The sequence below is a fragment of the Oncorhynchus keta genome, chromosome 9, assembly GCF_023373465.1.
Source record: "Oncorhynchus keta strain PuntledgeMale-10-30-2019 chromosome 9, Oket_V2, whole genome shotgun sequence".
Lineage (NCBI taxonomy): Eukaryota > Metazoa > Chordata > Actinopteri > Salmoniformes > Salmonidae > Oncorhynchus > Oncorhynchus keta.
The window spans coordinates 2,935,202-2,957,797 of NC_068429.1; the positions used below are offsets into that span (position 1 = coordinate 2,935,202).

General features: G+C 46.5%; 1 protein-coding gene across 1 annotated transcript in view; it reads right to left on the reverse strand.

The window, feature by feature from the left end:
• The window catches only part of LOC127931633 (lysophosphatidic acid receptor 1-like), a 99,527-nt gene that overhangs the window by 40,275 nt on the left and 36,656 nt on the right, over positions 1-22,596 (reverse strand). The window contains 2 exon segments of the mRNA XM_052524891.1: positions 123-478; positions 480-880. Of these exon segments, the coding sequence (XP_052380851.1) occupies positions 123-478; positions 480-859 (736 nt within the window). The 5' untranslated portion in view covers positions 860-880.

Consider the following 22,596-nt stretch of genomic DNA (forward strand, 5'->3'; position numbering starts at 1 on the left):
TACCCAGTACAATCCTGACAGTCTTCAGCAGGCTCATCATGATGTCTCAGTTCCTGCATGGTCCTACGCAGTACTAGTATCTAACATATAGTTTCTGGTGTGAAGGTAGTGGAGGTTCTTACCCAATACGATGACGACAGTCTTCAGCAGACTCATCATGGTGTCTCTGTTCCTGCGTGGCCCAGAGCTGTGTCTGCTCATCCTCATGGTCCTCTGTCTCACGTACATAAAGATGTGAGCGTACAGCACCACCATGACCAGGAAGGTGACCAGGTTGAATACGGCCCAGAACACCAGGTAGGAGTTACAGTACAGCGGAGCCATGCTAGAACACGTGCCGATGTCACAGATACAGTTCCACCCTACCGACGGGATGGCTCCCATGACGATAGACAAGGTCCAGATGACGACAATCACCACCACCACACGCCGGTTGGACATGCGCGTGTGTAGCTGCATGCGGAAAACGGTGATGTGGCTCGATGGCGATGGCAAGGAGGTTACACACGGACGCCGTGAGGGACGTGTCGATGAGACCCTGTCGGAGCAGCCACGTGGAGACCGTGAGGCGCCGCGTGTTCGGGCCCGTGTTGAACATCAGGTAGAAGTACGCCAGGCCGGCAAAGAAGTCCGCGGCCGCCAGGTTGGCCATCAGGTAGTAAATAGGGAAGTGGAAGCGGCGGTTGACGTATATAGCCACCATGACCAGCAAGTTAGCCAGCATGATGAAGATACATACTGTGATACCCAGCCCCATCACCAGCTTACTGACGGTATTCCACTCTGTAGCCAGGTACTTTCCACTGTGGTTGTAGAAGAAGGCAATGGACTCATTGTAGAAGCACTGTTCCTCCTCCATCTTGAAGGATGGCTAGGGGATCTGGAGGAGAGGAGACAGGGATCAGAGGGAGTCACAGTAGGTCCGAGTCACAGTGGGTCTGTCACAGTGGGTCCGGGAGTCACAGTGGGTCCGAGGGAGTCACAGTGGGTCCGAGGGAGTCACAGTGGGTCCGAGGGAGTCACAGTGGGTCCGAGGGAGTCACAGTGGGTCCGAGGGAGTCACAGTGGGTCTGAGGGAGTCAAAATAGGTTGTTAGGGGTATGGAGGAGAGGAGAAAGGGGTTAGAGAGACACAGTAGGTTGTTAGGGAGACGGGGGCTAGTAGTAATCTAGGACAAATAACAACTGGAGGGGCCGTGACCTGGCACTCAGATATCATATTAGCATGGTATAAGTCATAGCAAAGGGTCTGAATACTTACGTAAATAAGGTATTCATGTTTTTACTTTTAATACATTTGGGAAAGGGAAAGGGGTCTAAATACTGTCTGAATGCACTGTATATAAAACAAAGAAAATCACATTTTTGACCGCACTGGGCCTTTAAAACTGCAACATTTTCTCTATTGTAATTTTTCTCCACCGTCAAGAGGGGGGCAATAAAATATTTTGCTGCAAGGTGGGTAAGCAACTCTAGTCTAGATTTGGCCTTGTGTTTTAGGTTATCATCCTGCTGAAAGGTGAACTCATCTACCAGTGTCTGGTGGAAAGCAGACTGAACCAGGTTTTCCTCTGGGATTTTAAAATGTGCTTAGCGCCATTCAGTTAATTTTTTTATCCTGAAAAACTCCCCAGTCCTTAACGACTACAAGCATACCCATAACATGATGCAGGCAGCACTATGCTAGAAAATATGGAGTGGTACTCAGTAACGTGTTGTATTGGAATTGCCCTAAACATAACACTTTGTATGCATGACAAAAGTGAAGTGCTTTCCCACATTTTTTGCAGTATTACTTTAGCGCAGGATGCATGTTTTGAAATATATTTTTTATCCTGTACAGGCTTCCTTCCTTTCACTCTATCAATTAGGTTAGTATTGTGGAGTAACTGCAATGTTGTTGATCCAACCTCAGTTTTCTCCTGTCACAGCCAATAAACTGTACCTGTTTTAAAGTCACCATTGGCCTCATGGTGAAATCCCTGAATGGTTTCCTTCCTCTCCGGGCAACTGAGTTAGGAAGGACGCCTGTATCTTTGTAGTGACTGGATATTGTATCAATTCCCCCAAAGTGTTATTAATACCTTCACCGTGCTCAAAGGGATATTCAATGTCTTTTTTTTTACCCATCTACCAACAGGTTGCAAGGCAAAGCCTCCCTGGTCTTTGTGGTTGATAATTGTGGGGTACAGTATGTGTGGGTTACAGAGATCAAATAGTCATTCAAAATGAATTTTAAACACAATTATTGCACACAGAGTCCTTGCAACTTATTGTGTGACTTGTTAAGCAGATTTTTTACCCCTGAACTTATTTAGGCTTGCCATAACAAAGGGGTTGAATACTTATTGACTCAAGACATTTCAGCTTTTCAATTTTTATTAATTTGTAAAACTTTTGACAAACATAATTCCACTTTGACATTATGGGGTATTGTATGTAGGCCAGTGACCAAAAAAAACTCAATATAATCAATTTTAAATTCAGACCGTAACAACACAGTGGAAAAAGTCAAGGGGTGTGAATACTTTCTGAAAAGCACATTAGTCAGTCCAAAATTGATTTTTAATTCTGTCATGGAAATGTATGTATTTCCTGTTAACAAGTCATGTACGGTTTCTATGCCTTTAGTCTTCCATGTGGGTCAACGTATCAGTGAATTGTGAAAATCAATCCAAGGATCGTTCCATAGGGTTGTGTTTGTAGGGAGCGATATTGGTTTCATTTTCCTCCATATTGTAGTGAACTTGTTCATGTTCTCAGCTGTATCCTTTCAAAATAGACAACATATTCTGGAGATGAGCATCTTTAATATGTACCCGTTGTTCCTCTTTAGTGACTAGATGTTGCAAGTCCCTGGGTGGTGAGTTGATACAATTCCAAATCCGGAAGTTTAAAACCCACAGACTCTGGAAGACATAAAACTTTCCTATTTTTTCGATGAGTTTGATTATAAAAAGTATTATGATCGAGTATACCTTTTTTTTTTTTTTTTTAAAGAACATCTTCGGTATTATCAAGAATAAATCTAAAAACTTGCCATGCCGTTCAAGAGGTTTATTCTACCTTTAAGATTTATGGGCAGAATGTTCCATTTAATTAGATCTGCTTTCATATTGTTGAGTAAAATGGAATAAAGTTATCTTTATATATTTGTCAGTTATTAACCTCTACGGGATTGGTGTCCCTCAACCAAGACAGTCGTTGCTTAATATGAGATAATGAGACTAGAATGAGATTGTAAACAACAGCCATCTTTCCGGGACATTGACATATCTTATATGGGTAGAAAGCTTAAATTCTTGTTAATCTAACTGCAGTGTTACAGTAGATTTCACAGCAAAAACAAATAACATGCTATTGTTTGAGGATAGTGCAAAAATAACAAATCACAGCAACTGGTTTGATACATTCAGTAATCTTGCTCTGATTTGCCACCCTGAGGGTCCCAGAGATAAAAATGCAGCATAGTTTTGTTTGATAAAAATCTATTTTTACACTCAAATGTAGGAACTGGGTTCTACAGCTTGAACCCCTGCCGTCTCTGGCACCACACCCACCCGGCCATCTAGATGTGTGAAGGTTAGTGTCTTATCTGTATGGAAGCTAATGATCCATCGTGTATGACTTTTAAGTAAACTAAACAAAGATGTATTACCATAGCATGTTAAATGTATTCCATAGCATGTTAAATGTATTCCATCATGTTAAATGTATTACCTAGCATGTTAAATGTATTAAGCATGTTAAAACATAGCAAAATGTATTACCATAGCATGTTTGTAAGTTTTCTATAGTTAGTCTCTATTTAGTTGAGAATGTATAAATTGACCAATTCAGCACATTTGTGCAAAATTGATGCAAAATATTGTGTCGTGATGTAATTCTTCACTGGATCAGTCTGAAACTTTGCACACACAATGCTGCCATCTTGTGGACAACATCTACATTACACGTACAATCCAATCTCAACGTATGGTCCTTTGGAACAAAAAAACAAATAGAACACATTTTTACATGATCTTTTACCAGATCTAATGTATTATATTCTCCTACATTAATTTCACATTTCCACAAACTTCAAAGTGTTTCATTTTAAATGGTATCAGGAATATGCATATCCTTCAGGTCCTGAGCTACAGGCAGTGTCATTTTAGTTAAGCCTTCTAAGTTTGAGTGTCATTTTAAAAAAAGGGTTTAGTCCTTCCTTAAGCCTTCTAACCTTTATTATTGTGGTCCACTTAAAGCTGTAGATGGGGAGTTATTCTTTTCATTTTTCCTATTGCCATTATTTCTGTTTTTTCCACATACATTTTTTTAATGGAGAGCTTTTAGAATATTCTGAAAATATTTCTAGCAAGGGGGACATCGAGTTTTCAGTATTGGTCAGGTATATCAGGAGTAAATCATTTTATTTGATTGTTTACCTGTTAACGTTTGGGTCAAATTATTTCTGCTAGCGGTCTTATGCCCCTTTCATCAGATAATCTATTATTTTTGTATATTTTTGCTTCGGGACATTTGTATAAATATTTTTATTCCATTTTATTATTTAGGATGTAAAGTTGAACACTTCCAAAGTTAATAGAAAAGGCCATTCTAGATGGTCAAAAGTTTTGGATGGTACATTACTGAGATTGGTAGAGGAATACATTGTGACTTGTTTTCCACATCTTCAATTTAAGCCTAGAAAACTGTGTGCGCCCTCAGACCCGGAGAGTGGTCATTCAGCTGGCCCAAGAAAGCAGATCACCCTTTAATATTTCAAACAGCCGATCAATCAGCCTGTTACCAGTGCAGTGTAAACTTTTGGGAAAAAATGTATTTGATTAAATACAAAGTTAGTTAATTTACAAAAGAAAATGCTTATGGTCTGAAAGGGCTCAGTGCACTGACAAAAATGACTGAGGATTGGCTGAAAGAAACGGATAGTAAATATATATAATAAATATGGCTGAGTTTTGGTGAAAAAGTGGTCTGAGGGTAATGGAAACCAAACAGGTGGTCTGAGTGGCTGAGGGTGGGCTGAGGGTAAAGAGAGTGGTCTGGTCTGAGTGGTCTGAGGGTAAAGAGAGTGGTCTGAATGGCTGAGGGTAAAGAGAGTGGTCTGAGTGGCTGAGGGTAAAGAGAGTGGTCTGAGGGTAAAGAGAGTGGTCTGAGGGTAAAGAGAGTGGTCTGAGGGTAAAGAGAGTGGTCTGAGGGTAAAGAGAGTGGTCTGGTCTGAGGGTAAAGAGAGTGGTCTGAGGGTAAAGAGAGTGGTCTGAGTGGCTGAGGGTAAAGAGAGTGGTCTGAGTGGCTGAGGGTAAAGAGAGTGGTCTGAGTGGCTGAGGGTAAAGAGAGTGGTCTGAGGGTGAGTGGTCTGAGGGTAAAGAGAGTGGTCTGAGTGACTGAGTGTAAAGAGAGTGGTCTGAGGGTAAAGAGAGTGGTCTGAGTGGCTGAGTGTAAAGAGAGTGGTCTGAGTGGCTGAGGGTAAAGAGAGTGGTCTGAGTGGCTGAGGGTAAAGAGAGTGGTCTGAGTGGCTGAGGGTAAAGAGAGTGGTCTGAGTGGCTGAGTGTAAAGAGAGTGGTCTGAGTGGCTGAGGGTAAAGAGAGTGGTCTGAGTGGCTGAGGGTAAAGAGAGTGGTCTGAGTGGCTGAGGGTAAAGAGAGTGGTCTGAGTGGCTGAGGGTAAAGAGAGTGGTCTGAGGGTAAAGTCTGAGTGGTCTGAGGGTAAAGAGAGTGGTCTGAGGGTAAAGAGAGTGGTCTGAGGGTAAAGAGAGTGGTCTGAGTGGCTGAGGGTAAAGAGAGTGGTCTGAGTGGCTGAGGGTAAAGAGAGTGGTCTGAGGGTAAAGAGAGTGGTCTGAGGGTAAAGAGAGTCTGTGGCTGAGGGTAAAGAGAGTGGTCTGAGTGGCTGAGGGTAAAGAGAGTGGTCTGAGTGGCTGAGGGTAAAGAGAGTGGTCTGAGGGTAAAGAGAGTGGTCTGAATGGCTGAGGGTAAAGAGAGTGGTCTGAGGGTAAAGAGAGTGGTCTGAGGGTAAAGAGAGTGGTCTGAGTGGTCTGAGGGTAAAGAGAGTGGTCTGAGTGGCTGAGGGTAAAGAGAGTGGTCTGAGTGGCTGAGGGTAAAGAGAGTGGTCTGAGTGGCTGAGGGTAAAGAGAGTGGTCTGAGTGGCTGAGGGTAAAGAGAGTGGTCTGAGTGGCTGAGGGTAAAGAGAGTGGTCTGAGTGGCTGAGGGTAAAGAGAGTGGTCTGAGTGGCTGAGGGTAAAGAGAGTGGTCTGAGTGGTCTGAGGGTAAAGAGAGTGGTCTGAGTGGCTGAGGGTAAAGAGAGTGGTCTGAGTGGCTGAGGGTAAAGAGAGTGGTCTGAATGGCTGAGGGTAAAGAGAGTGGTCTGAGGGTAAAGGGAGTGGTCTGAGGGTAAAGGCTGAGGGTAAAGAGAGTGGTCTGAGTGGCTGAGGGTAAAGAGAGTGGTCTGAGTGGCTGAGGGTAAAGAGAGTGGTCTGAGGGTAAAGAGAGTGGTCTGAATGGCTGAGGGTAAAGAGAGTGGTCTGAGTGGCTGAGGGTAAAGAGAGTGGTCTGAGGGTGGCTGAGGGTAAAGAGAGTGGTCTGAGTGGCTGAGGGTAAAGAGAGTGGTCTGAGTGGCTGAGGGTAAAGAGAGTGGTCTGAGGGTAAAGAGAGTGGTCTGAGTGGCTGAGGTAAAGAGAGTGGTCTGAGTGGCTGAGGGTAAAGAGAGTGGTCTGAGGGTAAAGAGAGTGGTCTGAGTGGCTGAGTGTAAAGAGAGTGGTCTGAGGGTAAAGAGAGTGGTCTGAGGGTCTGAGTGGCTGAGGGTAAAGAGAGTGGTCTGAGGGTAAAGAGAGTGGTCTGAGTGGCTGAGGGTAAAGAGAGTGGTCTGAGTGGCTGAGTGTAAAGAGAGTGGTCTGAGTGGCTGAGGGTAAAGAGAGTGGTCTGAGTGGCTGGGTAAAGAGAGTGGTCTGAGGGTAAAGAGAGTGGTCTGAGTGGCTGAGGGTAAAGAGAGTGGTCTGAGTGGCTGAGGGTAAAGAGAGTGGTCTGAGTGGCTGAGGGTAAAGAGAGTGGTCTGAGGGTAAAGAGAGTGGTCTGAATGGCTGAGGGTAAAGAGAGTGGTCTGAGTGGCTGAGGGTAAAGAGAGTGGTCTGAGTGGCTGAGGGTAAAGAGAGTGGTCTGAGTGGCTGAGGGTAAAGAGAGTGGTCTGAGGGTAAAGAGAGTGGTCTGAGTGGCTGAGTGTAAAGAGAGTGGTCTGAGTGGCTGAGTGTAAAGAGAGTGGTCTGAGTGGCTGAGGGTAAAGAGAGTGGTCTGAGTGGCTGGGTAAAGAGAGTGGTCTGAGTGGCTGAGGGTAAAGAGAGTGGTCTGAGTGGCTGAGTGTAAAGAGAGTGGTCTGAGTGGCTGAGGGTAAAGAGAGTGGTCTGAGTGGCTGAGGGTAAAGAGAGTGGTCTGAGTGGCTGAGGGTAAAGAGAGTGGTCTGAGTGGCTGAGGGTAAAGAGAGTGGTCTGAGTGGCTGAGGGTAAAGAGACTGGTCTGAGTGGCTGAGGGTAAAGAGAGTGGTCTGAGTGGCTGAGGGTAAAGAGAGTGGTCTGAGGGTAAAGAGAGTGGTCTGAGTGGCTGAGGGTAAAGAGAGTGGTCTGAGTGGCTGAGGATAAAGAGAGTGGTCTGAGTGGCTGAGGTAAAGAGAGTGGTCTGAGTGGCTGAGGGTAAAGAGAGTGGTCTGAGTGGCTGAGGGTAAAGAGAGTGGTCTGAGTGGCTGAGGGTAAAGAGAGTGGTCTGAGTGGATGAGGGTAAAGAGAGTGGTCTGAGTGGCTGAGGGTAAAGAGAGTGGTCTGAGTGGCTGAGGGTAAAGAGAGTGGTCTGAGTGGCTGAGGGTAAAGAGAGTGGTCTGAGTGGCTGAGGGTAAAGAGAGTGGTCTGAGTGGCTGAGGGTAAAGAGAGTGGTCTGAGTGGCTGAGTGTAAAGAGAGTGGTCTGAGTGGCTGAGGGTGTAAAGAGAGTGGTCTGAGTGGCTGAGGGTAAAGAGAGTGGTCTGAGTGGCTGAGTGTAAAGAGAGTGGTCTGAGTGGCTGAGTGTAAAGAGAGTGGTCTGAGTGGCTGAGGGTAAAGAGAGTGGTCTGAGTGGCTGAGGGTAAAGAGAGTGGTCTGAGTGGCTGAGGTAAAGAGAGTGGTCTGAGTGGCTGAGGGTAAAGAGAGTGGTCTGAGGGTAAAGAGAGTGGTCTGGTCTGAGGGTAAAGAGAGTGGTCTGAATGGCTGAGGGTAAAGAGAGTGGTCTGAGTGGCTGAGGGTAAAGAGAGTGGTCTGAGTGGTCTGAGGGTAAAGAGAGTGGTCTGAGGGTCTGGTCTGAGGGTAAAGAGAGTGGTCTGAGGGTAAAGAGAGTGGTCTGAGGGTAAAGAGAGTGGTCTGAGGGTAAAGAGAGTGGTCTGAGTGGTCTGAGTGGCTGAAGGTAAAGAGAGTGGTCTGAGTGGCTGAGGGTAAAGAGAGTGGTCTGAGTGGCTGAGGGTAAAGAGAGTGGTCTGAGTGGCTGAGGGTAAAGAGAGTGGTCTGAGGGTAAAGAGAGTGGTCTGAGGGTAAAGAGAGTGGTCTGAGTGGCTGAGGTGTAAAGAGAGTGGTCTGAGGGTAAAGAGAGTGGTCTGAGTGGCTGAGTGTAAAGAGAGTGGTCTGAGTGGCTGAGGGTAAAGAGAGTGGTCTGAGTGGCTGAGGGTAAAGAGAGTGGTCTGAGTGGCTGAGGGTAAAGAGAGTGGTCTGAGTGGCTGAGTGTAAAGAGAGTGGTCTGAGTGGCTGAGGGTAAAGAGAGTGGTCTGAGTGGCTGAGGGTAAAGAGAGTGGTCTGAGTGGCTGAGGGTAAAGAGAGTGGTCTGAGTGGCTGAGGGTAAAGAGAGTGGTCTGAGGGTAAAGAGAGTGGTCTGAGGGTAAAGAGAGTGGTCTGAGGGTAAAGAGAGTGGTCTGAGGGTAAAGAGAGTGGTCTGAGTGGCTGAGGTAAAGAGAGTGGTCTGAGTGGCTGAGGGTAAAGAGAGTGGTCTGAGGGTAAAAAGAGAGTGGTCTGAGGGTAAAGAGAGTGGTCTGAGGGTAAAGAGAGTGGGCTGAGGGTAAAGAGAGTGGTCTGAGTGGCTGAGGGTAAAGAGAGTGGTCTGAGTGGCTGAGGGTAAAGAGAGTGGTCTGAGGGTAAAGAGAGTGGTCTGAATGGCTGAGGGTAAAGAGAGTGGTCTGAGGGTAAAGAGAGTGGTCTGAGGGTAAAAAGAGAGTGGTCTGAGGGTAAAGAGAGTGGTCTGAGTGGTCTGAGGGTAAAGAGAGTGGTCTGAGTGGCTGAGGGTAAAGAGAGTGGTCTGAGTGGCTGAGGGTAAAGAGAGTGGTCTGAGTGGCTGAGGGTAAAGAGAGTGGTCTGAATGGCTGAGGGTAAAAGAGTGGTCTGGTCTGAGGGTAAAGGGAGTGGTCTGAGGGTAAAGAGAGTGGTCTGAGGGTAAAGAGAGTGGTCTGAGGGTAAAGAGAGTGGTCTGAGTGGCTGAGGGTAAAGAGAGTGGTCTGAGTGGCTGAGGGTAAAGAGAGTGGTCTGAGTGGCTGAGGGTAAAGAGAGTGGTCTGAGGGTAAAGAGAGTGGTCTGAATGGCTGAGGGTAAAGAGAGTGGTCTGAGTGGCTGAGGGTAAAGAGAGTGGTCTGAGTGGCTGAGGGTAAAGAGAGTGGTCTGAGTGGCTGAGGGTAAAGAGAGTGGTCTGAGGGTAAAGAGAGTGGTCTGAGTGGCTGAGTGTAAAGAGAGTGGTCTGAGTGGCTGAGGGTAAAGAGAGTGGTCTGAGGGTAAAGAGAGTGGTCTGAGTGGCTGAGGGTAAAGAGAGTGGTCTGAGGGTAAAGAGAGTGGTCTGAGGGTAAAGAGAGTGGTCTGAGGGTAAAGAGAGTGGTCTGAGGGTAAAGAGAGTGGTCTGAGTGGCTGAGTGTAAAGAGAGTGGTCTGAGTGGCTGAGGGTAAAGAGAGTGGTCTGAGTGGCTGAGGGTAAAGAGAGTGGTCTGAGTGGCTGAGGGTAAAGAGAGTGGTCTGAGTGGCTGAGTGTAAAGAGAGTGGTCTGAGTGGCTGAGGGTAAAGAGAGTGGTCTGAGTGGCTGAGGGTAAAGAGAGTGGTCTGAGTGGCTGAGTGTAAAGAGAGTGGTCTGAGTGGCTGAGGGTAAAGAGAGTGGTCTGAGGGTAAAGAGAGTGGTCTGAGTGGCTGAGGGTAAAGAGAGTGGTCTGAGTGGCTGAGGGTAAAGAGAGTGGTCTGAGTGGCTGAGGGTAAAGAGAGTGGTCTGAGTGGCTGAGGGTAAAGAGAGTGGTCTGAGGGTAAAAGAGAGTGGTCTGAGTGGCTGAGGGTAAAGAGAGTGGTCTGAGTGGCTGAGGGTAAAGAGAGTGGTCTGAGTGGCTGAGGGTAAAGAGAGTGGTCTGAGGGTAAAGAGAGTGGTCTGAGTGGCTGAGTGTAAAGAGAGTGGTCTGAGTGGCTGAGTGTAAAGAGAGTGGTCTGAGTGGCTGAGTGTAAAGAGAGTGGTCTGAGTGGCTGAGGGTAAAGAGAGTGGTCTCTGAGGGTAAAGAGAGTGGTCTGAGTGGCTGAGTGTAAAGAGAGTGGTCTGAGTGGCTGAGTGTAAAGAGAGTGGTCTGAGTGGCTGAGGGTAAAGAGAGTGGTCTGAGTGGCTGAGGGTAAAGAGAGTGGTCTGAGTGGCTGAGGGTAAAGAGAGTGGTATGAGTGGCTGAGGGTAAAGAGAGTGGTCTGAGTGGCTGAGGGTAAAGAGACTGGTCTGAGTGGCTGAGGGTAAAGAGAGTGGTCTGAGTGGCTGAGTGTAAAGAGAGTGGTCTGAGTGGCTGAGGGTAAAGAGAGTGGTCTGAGTGGCTGAGGGTAAAGAGAGTGGTCTGAGTGGCTGAGGGTAAAGAGAGTGGTCTGAGTGGCTGAGGGTAAAGAGAGTGGTCTGAGTGGCTGAGGGTAAAGAGAGTGGTCTGAGTGGGGTAAAGAGAGTGGTCTGAGTGGCTGAGGGTAAAGAGAGTGGTCTGAGTGGCTGAGGATAAAGAGAGTGGTCTGAGTGGCTGAGGGTAAAGAGAGTGGTCTGAGTGGCTGAGGGTAAAGAGAGTGGTCTGAGTGGCTGAGGGTAAAGAGAGTGGTCTGAGTGGCTGAGTGTAAAGAGAGTGGTCTGAGTGGCTGAGGGTAAAGAGAGTGGTCTGAGTGGCTGAGTGTAAAGAGAGTGGTCTGAGTGGCTGAGGGTAAAGAGAGTGGTCTGAGTGGCTGAGGGTAAAGAGAGTGGTCTGAGTGGCTGAGGGTAAAGAGAGTGGTCTGAGTGGCTGAGGGTAAAGAGAGTGGTCTGAGTGGCTGAGTGTAAAGAGAGTGGTCTGAGTGGCTGAGTGTAAAGAGAGTGGTCTGAGTGGCTGAGGGTAAAGAGAGTGGTCTGAGTGGCTGAGTGTAAAGAGAGTGGTCTGAGTGGCTGAGGGTAAAGAGAGTGGTCTGAGTGGCTGAGGGTAAAGAGAGTGGTCTGAGTGGCTGAGGGTAAAGAGAGTGGTCTGAGTGGCTGAGGGTAAAGAGAGTGGTCTGAGTGGCTGAGGGTAAAGAGAGTGGTCTGAGGGTAAAGAGAGTGGTCTGAGGGTAAAGAGAGTGGCTGAGGGTAAAGAGAGTGGTCTGAGGGTAAAGAGAGTGGTCTGAGTGGCTGAGGGTAAAGAGATGAAGGGATGAAGAGCTCAGTAACACATTGTTATGTGATAGATAGAGAAGTTCAATGTATGTAAACATGTATATTTAAAATGTACAGTACCAGTCAAACGTTTGGACACCAACTCATTCAAGGGCTTTTCTTTATTTTTACCATTTACTACATTGCAGAATAATAGTTAACACATCAAAACTATGAAATTACACATATGGAATTATGTAGCCAACTCTCTGACCAAGGACCTTCTCCCCTGATTGCTCAGCTTGTCTGGGCGGCCAGACAGGAAGCGACTTGATGGTTCTGAACATCTTCCATTTAAGAATGGAGACCATTGTGTTCTTGGGGAACTTCAATGCTGCAGAAATATTTTGGTACCCTCACCCAGATGTGTGCCTCGACACAATACGGTCTTGGAGGGACGGAAATTCATTCTACCTCATTACTTGTTTTTTCGCTGACATGCATTGTCAACTGCGGGACTTTATCTAGACAGGTGTGCATCTTCACAAATCATTTCCAACTAATTGAATTTACCACAGGTGGACTCCAATCAAGTTGTAGAAACATCTCAAGGACGATCAATGGACACAAGATGCACCGGAGCTCAATTTTGAGTCTCGTAAGCAAAGGGTCTGAATACTTTTGTAAATAAGGTATTTGTTTGTCATTTTCAATACATTTGCAAAAATTTCTAAAACCTGTTTTCACTTTGTCATTCTACAAATAGCCACTCTTTGCCTTGATGACAGCTTTGCACACTCTTGGCATTCTCTCAACCAGCTTCATGAGGTAGTCACCTGGAATGTGTTTAAATTAACAGATGTGCCTTGTTAAAAGTTAAAAGTGGAATTTCTTTCCTTCTTAATGTGTTTGAGCCAATCAGTTGTGTTGGGACAAAGTAGGGATGGTAGGGATGGTATACATAATATATCCCTATTTGGTAAAAGTCCATATTATGGCAAAAACAGCTCAAATATGCAAAGACCAACAAAAGTCCATTATTACTTTAAGACATGAAGGTCAGTCAATAATGAAAATGTTCAACAACGTTTCTTCAAGTGCAGTCACAAAAACCATCAAGCGCTATGATGAAACTGGCTCTCATGAGGACCGCCACAGGAAAGGAAGACCCAGAGTTACCTCTGCTGCAGAGGATAAGTTCATTAGAGTTACCAGTCTCAGAAATTGCAGCCCAATTAAATGGGCTACAGAGTTCAAGTAACAGACATCTCAACATCAACTGTTCAGAGATTGTGCGAATCAGGCCTTCATGGTTGAATTTCTGCAAAGAAACCACTATTAAAAGGACACCAATAAGAAGAGACTGGCTTGGGCCAAGAAACAGCTGCAATGGACATTAGACCGGTGGAAATCTGTCCTTTAGTCTGATGAGTCCAAATGTGCGATTTTTGGTTCCAACCGCCGTGTCTTTGTGAGATGCAGAGTAGGTGAACAGATGATCTCAGAATGTGTGGTTCCCATCATGAAGCATGGAGGAGGAGGTGTGATGGTGTGTGGGTGCTTTGCTGGTGATACGGTCAGTGATTTATTTAGAATTCAAGGCACACTTAACCAGCATGGCTACCACAGCATTCTGCAGCGATACGCCGTCCCATCTGGTTTGTGCTTAGTGGGACTATCATTTGTTTTTCAACAGGACAATGACCCAACACACCTCCAGGCTGTAGAAGGGCTATTTGACCAAGAAGGAGAGTCATGGAGTGCTGCCTCAGATGACCTGGCCTCCACAATCACCCGACCTCAACCCAACTGAGATGTTTTGAGATCAGTTGGACCACAGAGTGAAGGAAAAGCAGCCAACAAGTGCTCAGCATATCTGGGAACTCCTTCAAGAACATTGGAAAAGCATTCTTCATTAAGTTTGTTGAGAGAATGGTGACGCTGGTTGAGAGAATGGTGACGCTGGTTGAGAGAATGGTGACGCTGGTTGAGAGAATGGTGACGCTGGTTGAGAGAATGGTGACGCTGGTTGAGAGAATGGTGACGCTGGTTGAGAGAATGGTGACGCTGGTTGAGAGAATGGTGACGCTGGTTGAGAGAATGGTGACGCTGGTTGAGAGAATGGTGACGCTGGTTGAGAGAATGGTGACGCTGGTTGAGAGAATGGTGACGCTGGTTGAGAGAATGGTGACGCTGGTTGAGAGAATGGTGACGCTGGTTGAGAGAATGGTGACGCTGGTTGAGAGAATGGTGACGCTGGTTGAGAGAATGGTGACGCTGGTTGAGAGAATGGTGACGCTGGTTGAGAGAATGGTGACGCTGGTTGAGAGAATGGTGACGCTGGTTGAGAGAATGGTGACGCTGGTTGAGAGAATGGTGACGCTGGTTGAGAGAATGGTGACGCTGGTTGAGAGAATGGTGACGCTGGTTGAGAGAATGGTGACGCTGGTTGAGAGAATGGTGACGCTGGTTGAGAGAATGGTGACGCTGGTTGAGAGAATGGTGACGCTGGTTGAGAGAATGGTGACGCTGGTTGAGAGAATGGTGACGCTGGTTGAGAGAATGGTGACGCTGGTTGAGAGAATGGTGACGCTGGTTGAGAGAATGGTGACGCTGGTTGAGAGAATGGTGACGCTGGTTGAGAGAATGGTGACGCTGGTTGAGAGAATGGTGACGCTGGTTGAGAGAATGGTGACGCTGGTTGAGAGAATGGTGACGCTGGTTGAGAGAATGGTGACGCTGGTTGAGAGAATGGTGACGCTGGTTGAGAGACTGGTGACGCTGGTTGAGAGAATGGTGACGCTGGTTGAGAGAATGGTGACGCTGGTTGAGAGAATGGTGACGCTGGTTGAGAGAATGGTGACGCTGGTTGAGAGAATGGTGACGCTGGTTGAGAGAATGGTGACGCTGGTTGAGAGAATGGTGACGCTGGTTGAGAGAATGGTGACGCTGGTTGAGAGAATGGTGACGCTGGTTGAGAGAATGGTGAAGCTGGTTGAGAGAATGGTGACGCTGGTTGAGAGAATGGTGACGCTGGTTGAGAGAATGGTGACGCTGGTTGAGAGAATGGTGACGCTGGTTGAGAGAATGGTGACGCTGGTTGAGAGAATGGTGACGCTGGTTGAGAGAATGGTGACGCTGGTTGAGAGAATGGTGACGCTGGTTGAGAGAATGGTGAAGCTGGTTGAGAGAATGGTGACGCTGGTTGAGAGAATGGTGACGCTGGTTGAGAGAATGGTGACGCTGGTTGAGAGAATGGTGACGCTGGTTGAGAGAATGGTGACGCTGGTTGAGAGAATGGTGACGCTGGTTGAGAGAATGGTGACGCTGGTTGAGAGAATGGTGACGCTGGTTGAGAGAATGGTGAAGCTGGTTGAGAGAATGGTGACGCTGGTTGAGAGAATGGTGACGCTGGTTGAGAGAATGGTGACGCTGGTTGAGAGAATGGTGACGCTGGTTGAGAGAATGGTGACGCTGGTTGAGAGAATGGTGACGCTGGTTGAGAGAATGGTGACGCTGGTTGAGAGAATGGTGACGCTGGTTGAGAGAATGGTGAAGCTGGTTGAGAGAATGGTGACGCTGGTTGAGAGAATGGTGACGCTGGTTGAGAGAATGGTGACGCTGGTTGAGAGAATGGTGACGCTGGTTGAGAGAATGGTGACGCTGGTTGAGAGAATGGTGAAGCTGGTTGAGAGAATGGTGACGCTGGTTGAGAGAATGGTGACGCTGGTTGAGAGAATGGTGACGCTGGTTGAGAGAATGGTGACGCTGGTTGAGAGAATGGTGAAGCTGGTTGAGAGAATGGTGACGCTGGTTGAGAGAATGGTGACGCTGGTTGAGAGAATGGTGAAGCTGGTTGAGAGAATGGTGACGCTGGTTGAGAGAATGGTGACGCTGGTTGAGAGAATGGTGACGCTGGTTGAGAGAATGGTGACGCTGGTTGAGAGAATGGTGACGCTGGTTTAGAGAATGGTGACGCTGGTTGAGAGAATGGTGACGCTGGTTGAGAGAATGGTGAAGCTGGTTGAGAGAATGGTGACGCTGGTTGAGAGAATGGTGACGCTGGTTGAGAGAATGGTGACGCTGGTTGAGAGAATGGTGACGCTGGTTGAGAGAATGGTGACGCTGGTTGAGAGAATGGTGACGCTGGTTGAGAGAATGGTGACGCTGGTTGAGAGAATGGTGACGCTGGTTGAGAGAATGGTGACGCTGGTTGAGAGAATGGTGACGCTGGTTGAGAGAATGGTGACGCCGGTTGAGAGAATGGTGACGCCGGTTGAGAGAATGGTGACGCCGGTTGAGAGAATGGTGACGCCGGTTGAGAGAATGGTGACGCCGGTTGAGAGAATGGTGACGCTGGTTGAGAGAATGGTGACGCTGGTTGAGAGAATGGTGACGCTGGTTGAGAGAATGGTGACGCTGGTTGAGAGAATGGTGACGCTGGTTGAGAGAATGGTGACGCTGGTTGAGAGAATGGTGACGCTGGTTGAGAGAATGGTGACGCTGGTTGAGAGAATGGTGAGAGTGTGCAAAGCTGTCATCATAGCAAAGGGTGGCTACTTTGAAAAATCTCAAATATATTTTGATCTGATTAACACTCTTTTGGTTACTACATGATTCCATGTGTTACTAAATAGTTTGTTTTCACTGTTATTCTACAATGTAGGAAATAGTCCAATTAAAGAAAAGAAAAACCCTTGAATGAGTAGATGTCCAAACTTTAGACTGGTACTGAAAGGATTACAGCCAATCCTCTCCAGTCATATGTAATACAGCCATAACTCCTCTCCTCCTCCAGTCATATGTAATACAGCCATACCTCCTCTCCTCCTCCAGTCATATGTAATACAGCCATAACTCCTCTCCTCCTCCAGTCATATGTAATACAGCCATACCTCCTCTCCTCTCCAGTCATATGTAATACAGCCATACCTCCTCTCCTCTCCAGTCATATGTAATACAGCCATACCTCCTCTCCTCTCCAGTCATATGTAATACAGCCATACCTCCTCTCCTCTCCAGTCATATGTAATACAGCCATACCTCCTCTCCTCTCCTCTCCAGTCATATGTAATACAGCCATACCTCCTCTCCTCTCCAGTCATATGTAATACAGCCATACCTCCTCTCCTCTCCAGTCATATGTAATACAGCCATACCTCCTCTCCTCCTCCAGTCATATGTAATACAGCCATACCTCCTCTCCTCTCCAGTCATATGTAATACAGCCATACCTCCTCTCCTCTCCAGTCATATGTAATACAGCCATACCTCCTCTCCTCTCCAGTCATATGTAATACAGCCATACCTCCTCTCCTCCTCCAGTCATATGTAATACAGCCATACCTCCTCTCCTCTCCAGTCATATGTAATACAGCCATACCTCCTCTCCTCTCCAGTCATATGTAATACAGCCATACCTCCTCTCCTCTCCAGTCATATGTAATACAGCCATACCTCCTCTCCTCTCCAGTCATATGTAATACAGCCATACCTCCTCTCCTCTCCAGTCATATGTAATACAGCCATACCTCCTCTCCTCTCCAGTCATATGTAATACAGCCATACCTCCTCTCCTCTCCAGTCATATGTAATACAGCCATACCTCCTCTCCTCCTCCAGTCATATGTAATACAGCCATACCTCCTCTCCTCTCCAGTCATATGTAATACAGCCATACCTCCTCTCCTCTCCAGTCATATGTAATACAGCCATACCTCCTCTCCTCCTCCAGTCATATGTAATACAGCCATACCTCCTCTCCTCTCCAGTCATATGTAATACAGCCATACCTCCTCTCCTCTCCAGTCATATGTAATACAGCCATACCTCCTCTCCTCTCCAGTCATATGTAATACAGCCATACCTCCTCTCCTCTCCAGTCATATGTAATACAGCCATACCTCCTCTCCTCCTCCAGTCATATGTAATACAGCCATACCTCCTCTCCTCCTCCAGTCATATGTAATACAGCCATACCTCCTCTCCTCTCCAGTCATATGTAATACAGCCATACCTCCTCTCCTCCTCCAGTCATATGTAATACAGCCATACCTCCTCTCCTCCTCCAGTCATATGTAATACAGCCATACCTCCTCTCCTCTCCAGTCATATGTATTATCCATGTATAACCTTCTGCTGGGCAGATGGAAGTACTGTGTCCCAAATGGCACTCTAGTACCGGTGACAGTCTATAGTAGTGCACTAAATACGGAATAGAGCCATTTGGGAACGCCTCCATTGATTCTGATGGAATGGCTGTGTTTAATTGTATCCCCGACCAGATAAGAGTTCCTTTGTTCTGTCTCTTCTGGGAGCGACAGGATAATAGGCAGGCTGTGACCTCATCAGTACTAGACACAGGGTGCTCCAGGGTGGTCCTGTCTACAAGAGAAGACAAATGGACGTGTCCCAAATGGCCCATGTTTATCTGGTGAGAAGTAGTGCATTATACAGGGAATGGAGTACCATTTGAGATGCACACCGCCTGGTCTTTTTATCCCATTGATGGAGAGAGAGAGTGGACTGTCTGCACACAGTTAAGCATAGAAGCATTTTGTCCTCCCTTCACTTCAACACAGTCCCATCAAAAGGTTCACAGACAGGGGGGCAAAAGCTAGGCCCCATCTCACGACAAAACATTTTCGTCGACCACCTCTTCAGATCATTTCATTTCCTGCAAATCTAATCATTTTGCCGTAAAGAAAATGTTTTCTGGAAGTTTTCTGCAATTCCGGAGGGCAGAGAGAACTTTGCAATTTTATAACATAAGATTTAAAAAAAGCAATTATAATGTCCTGCAATTCTATTCATTTTGCCATGGGGTCCCACATGAAAAAAATACTGAAGTCTTAGTAAATGTATACCCGTCTGTACATTATGCCCTGAATCTATTCTACCAAGCCCAGAAATCTGCTCCTTTATTTCCCTGCCCCTAACGCCCTAGACGACCAGTTTTGATAGCCTTTAGCCGTACCCTCATCCTACTCTGGTGATGTAGAGGTTAACCCAGGCCCTGTGTGCACCCAGGCACTCTACTTTTTGTTGACTTCTGTAACCGTAAAAGCCTTGGTTTTGCGATGTCAACATCAGAAGTCTCCTCCCAAAGTCTGTTATACTCACTGCTTTAGCACACTCCACCAACCCTGATGTCCTAGCCATGTCTGAATCCTGGCTTAGGAAGGCCACCAACAATTCTGAGATTTCCAACTACAACATTTTCCATCAAGATAGAACTGCCAAAGGGGGAAGAGTTGCAATCTACTGCAGAGATAGTTTGCAAAGTTCTGTCATACTTTCCAGGTCTGTCCCCAAACAGTTCGAGCTTCTGGTTTTAAAAATTAATCTCTCCAGAAATAAGTCACTGTTGCAGTTTGTTATAGACCCCCTCGGCCCCCAGTTGTGCCCTGGACACCATTATATGTGAATTGATCGCCCTCCATTTATCTTTCAGAGTTGGTACTGTTAGGTGACCTAAACTGGGATATGCTTATTAACACCGCGGCCATCCTACAATCTATGCTGGATGCCCTCAATCTCACACAAATGACCAAGGAACCCACCAGGTACAACCCTAAATCTGTAAACATGGGCACCCTCATAGATATTATCCTGACCAACTTGCCCTCTAAATACACCTCTGCAGTTTTCAATCAGGATCTCAGCAATCACTGCCTCATTGCCTGCATCCGTAATGGGTCAGCAGTCAAATGACCACCCCTCATCACTGTCAAACGTGTTATAGGGAGCTTCTGCGAGCAGGCCTTTCTAATCGATCTGGCCCAGGTATCCTGGAAGGATATTGACCTCATCCTGTCAGTAGAGGATGCCTGTAACGTTGTTCTTCGTTTGTCAAAAGAGAGTCGGACCGAAATGCAGCGTGGTGGTTACTCATGTCTTTAATGAAGAAAAACGGAACGATACATGAAATAACTAATAAATACAAAAACAACAAACGGAACCTGAAACCTAATACAGCCTATCTGGTGAACACTACACAGAGACAGGAACAATCACCCACGAAATACAAAGTGAAACCCCGGCTACCTAAATACGGTTCCCCATCAGAGACAACAAGAATCACCTGACTCTGATTGAGAACCGCCTCAGGCAGCCAAGCCTATACGAGACACACCCCTAATCAACCACAATCCCAATGCCTACAAAAACCCCAATACGACAATACAATAAACCCATGTCACACCCTGGCCTGAACAAATAATTAAAGAAAACACAAAATACTAAGACCTTGGCGTGACAATGCCTGGTTGTTCTTTCAAAGTAATTTCCTCGCCATCATAAATAAGCATGCCCCGTTCAAAAAATGTAGAACTAAGAACAGATAAAGCCCTTGGTTCACTCCAGACTGCCCTCGACCAGCACAAAAACATCCTGTGGTATACTGCATTAGCATCGAATAGCCCCCGCAATATGCAACTTTTCAGGGAAGTAAGGAACCAATACACACAGTCAGTTTCTAAAAGCGAGCCTTTGCTTTCCTAACAGAAATCTCCAGCTCTAACTCCAAAAAGTTCTGGGACACTAAAGTCCATGGAGAATAAGAGCACCTCCTCCCAGCTGCCCACTGCACTGAGGCTAGGAAACACTACCACCACCGATAAATCCACGATAATCAAGAATTTCAACAAGCATCTCTACAGCTGGCCATGCTTTCCTCCTGGCCACCCCAACCTTGGCCAACAAGCGCCGCACCCCACGCAGCTACTTGCCCAAGCCTCCCCAGCTTCTCCTTCACCCAAATCCAGATAGCAGATGTCCTGAAAGAGCTACGAAACCTCCATTTAGCTGTGCTAGAAAATCTGGACCCTCTCTATCTAAAATTATCCGCCACCATTGTTACAACCCCTATCACTAGTCTGTTCAACCTCTCTTTCATATCATCCGAGATTCCTAAAGATTGGAAAGCTGCCGCGGTCATTCCCCTCTTCAAAGGAGGTGACAATCTAGACCCAAACTGTTACAGACCTATATCCATCCTGCCCTTCCTTTCTAAAGTCTTCGAAAGCCAAGTCAACAAACAGGCCAAACTATTTTGAATCCCACTGTACCTTCTCCGCAGTGCAATCCGGTTTCCGAGCTGGTCACGGGAGCACCTCGACCACGCTCAAGGTATTAAACAATATCATAACAACCACCATCGATAAAAGACAGTACTGCGCAGCAGTCTTCGTCAGCCTGGCCAAGGCTTTTCGACCGTCAATCACTAAACTTATAGGCAGATTCAACAGCCTTGGTTTTTCAAATGACTGCCTTGCCTGGTTCACCAACTACATCTCAGATAGATTTCAAATCGGAAAAGGCCTGTTCACCGGCCCTCTGGCAGTCTCTATGGGGTACCACAGGGTTCAATTCTCAGGCTGACTCTTTTCTATGTATATATCAATGATGTCGCTCTTGCTGCTGGTGGTTCCCTGATCCACCTCTACGCAGACAATACACTTCTGTATACATCTGGCCCTTCTATGGACACTGTGTTCACTAACCTCCAAACAAGCTTCAATGCCATACACCACTCCTTTCGTACCCTCCAACTGCTCTTAAAACGCTAGAAAAACCAAATGCATGCTTTTCAACCGTTTGCTGCCCTCACCACACACACAACTAGTATCACTACTTTGAACGGTTCTGACTTAGAATATTTGGACAACTTCAAATACCTGGGTGTCTGGTTAGACTTTAAACTCTCCTTCCAGACTCATTAAAACATCTCCAATCCAAAATTAGAAATCAGCTTCCTATTTCACAGCAAAGCCACCTTCACTCACGCCGCCAAACACACCCTTGTAAAAAAACTGACCATCCTACTGATCCTCGGTGATGTCATTTTCAAAATGGCCTCCAACACTCTACTCAGCAAATTGGATGTGTATCACAGTGCCATCCGTTTTGTCACCAAAGCCTCATTACCACCCACCACTGCGACCTGTATGCTCGTCGGCTGGCCCTGGCTACTTATTCGTCGCCAGACCCACTGGCTCCAGGTCATCTATAAGTCTTTGCTAGGTAAGCTCCGCCTTATCTCAGCTCACTGGTCACCATAACACCCACCCGTAGCACGCGCTCCAGCAGGTATATCTCACTAGTCATCCCCAAAGCCAACACTTATTTTGGCCGCCTTTCCTTCCAGTTCTCTGCTGCCAATGCCTGGAATGAATTTTAAAAAAAATCGCTGAAGTTGGAGACTCCCATCTCCCTCACTCAGTTTAAGCATCAGCTATCTGAGCAGCTTACCGATCACTGCAGCTGTACACAGCCCATCTGTAAATAGCCCACCCAATCCACCTACTTTATCCCCATATTGTTTGACTTTTTTGCTCTTTTGCACACCAGTATTTCTACTACAGTCTACTACATTATTTCTATCTACAGTATTTCTACTATCACCCCAGCGAAGATTTAGCTAAATTGTAATTACTTCGCTACTATGGCCGATTTATTGCCTTTACCTCCTTACTCCATTTGCACACACTGTATATAAACTTTTCTATTCTTATTGACTGTATGTGTGTTTATTCCATGTGTAACTCTGTTGTTTGTGTCGCACTGCTTTGCTTTATCTTGGCCAGGTCGAAGTTGTATCTGAGAAGTTGTTCTGAAATGTAAAGTGTTGGTCCCATGTGTGGACCCCAGGAAGAGTATTTTTCTACCATAAGCCGCCTCCAATGTCATTTTAGAGAATTTGTCAGTACGTCCAAACGGCCTCACAACCGCAGACCACGTGTAACCATGGGAACACATTCAGCTTCTTCACCTGCAGGATCGCGTGAGCAGTTAGGATGAATTGATTGAATAACATGCTTACGTAAATTTATTTTGCAACGCCGCACACAATGCTCCCTCAAGACAGAGTCCCAAATTGCAACCTATAGTATCTGGTAAAAACTAGTGCACTAGTAGGGAATAGGGTGCAATTTGGGATGTATCCCGATTAATGACAGACGTGTGGATGAAAGAAACACTTAACACACACACACAAAAAAATGGGGACTGCTCTTAAGT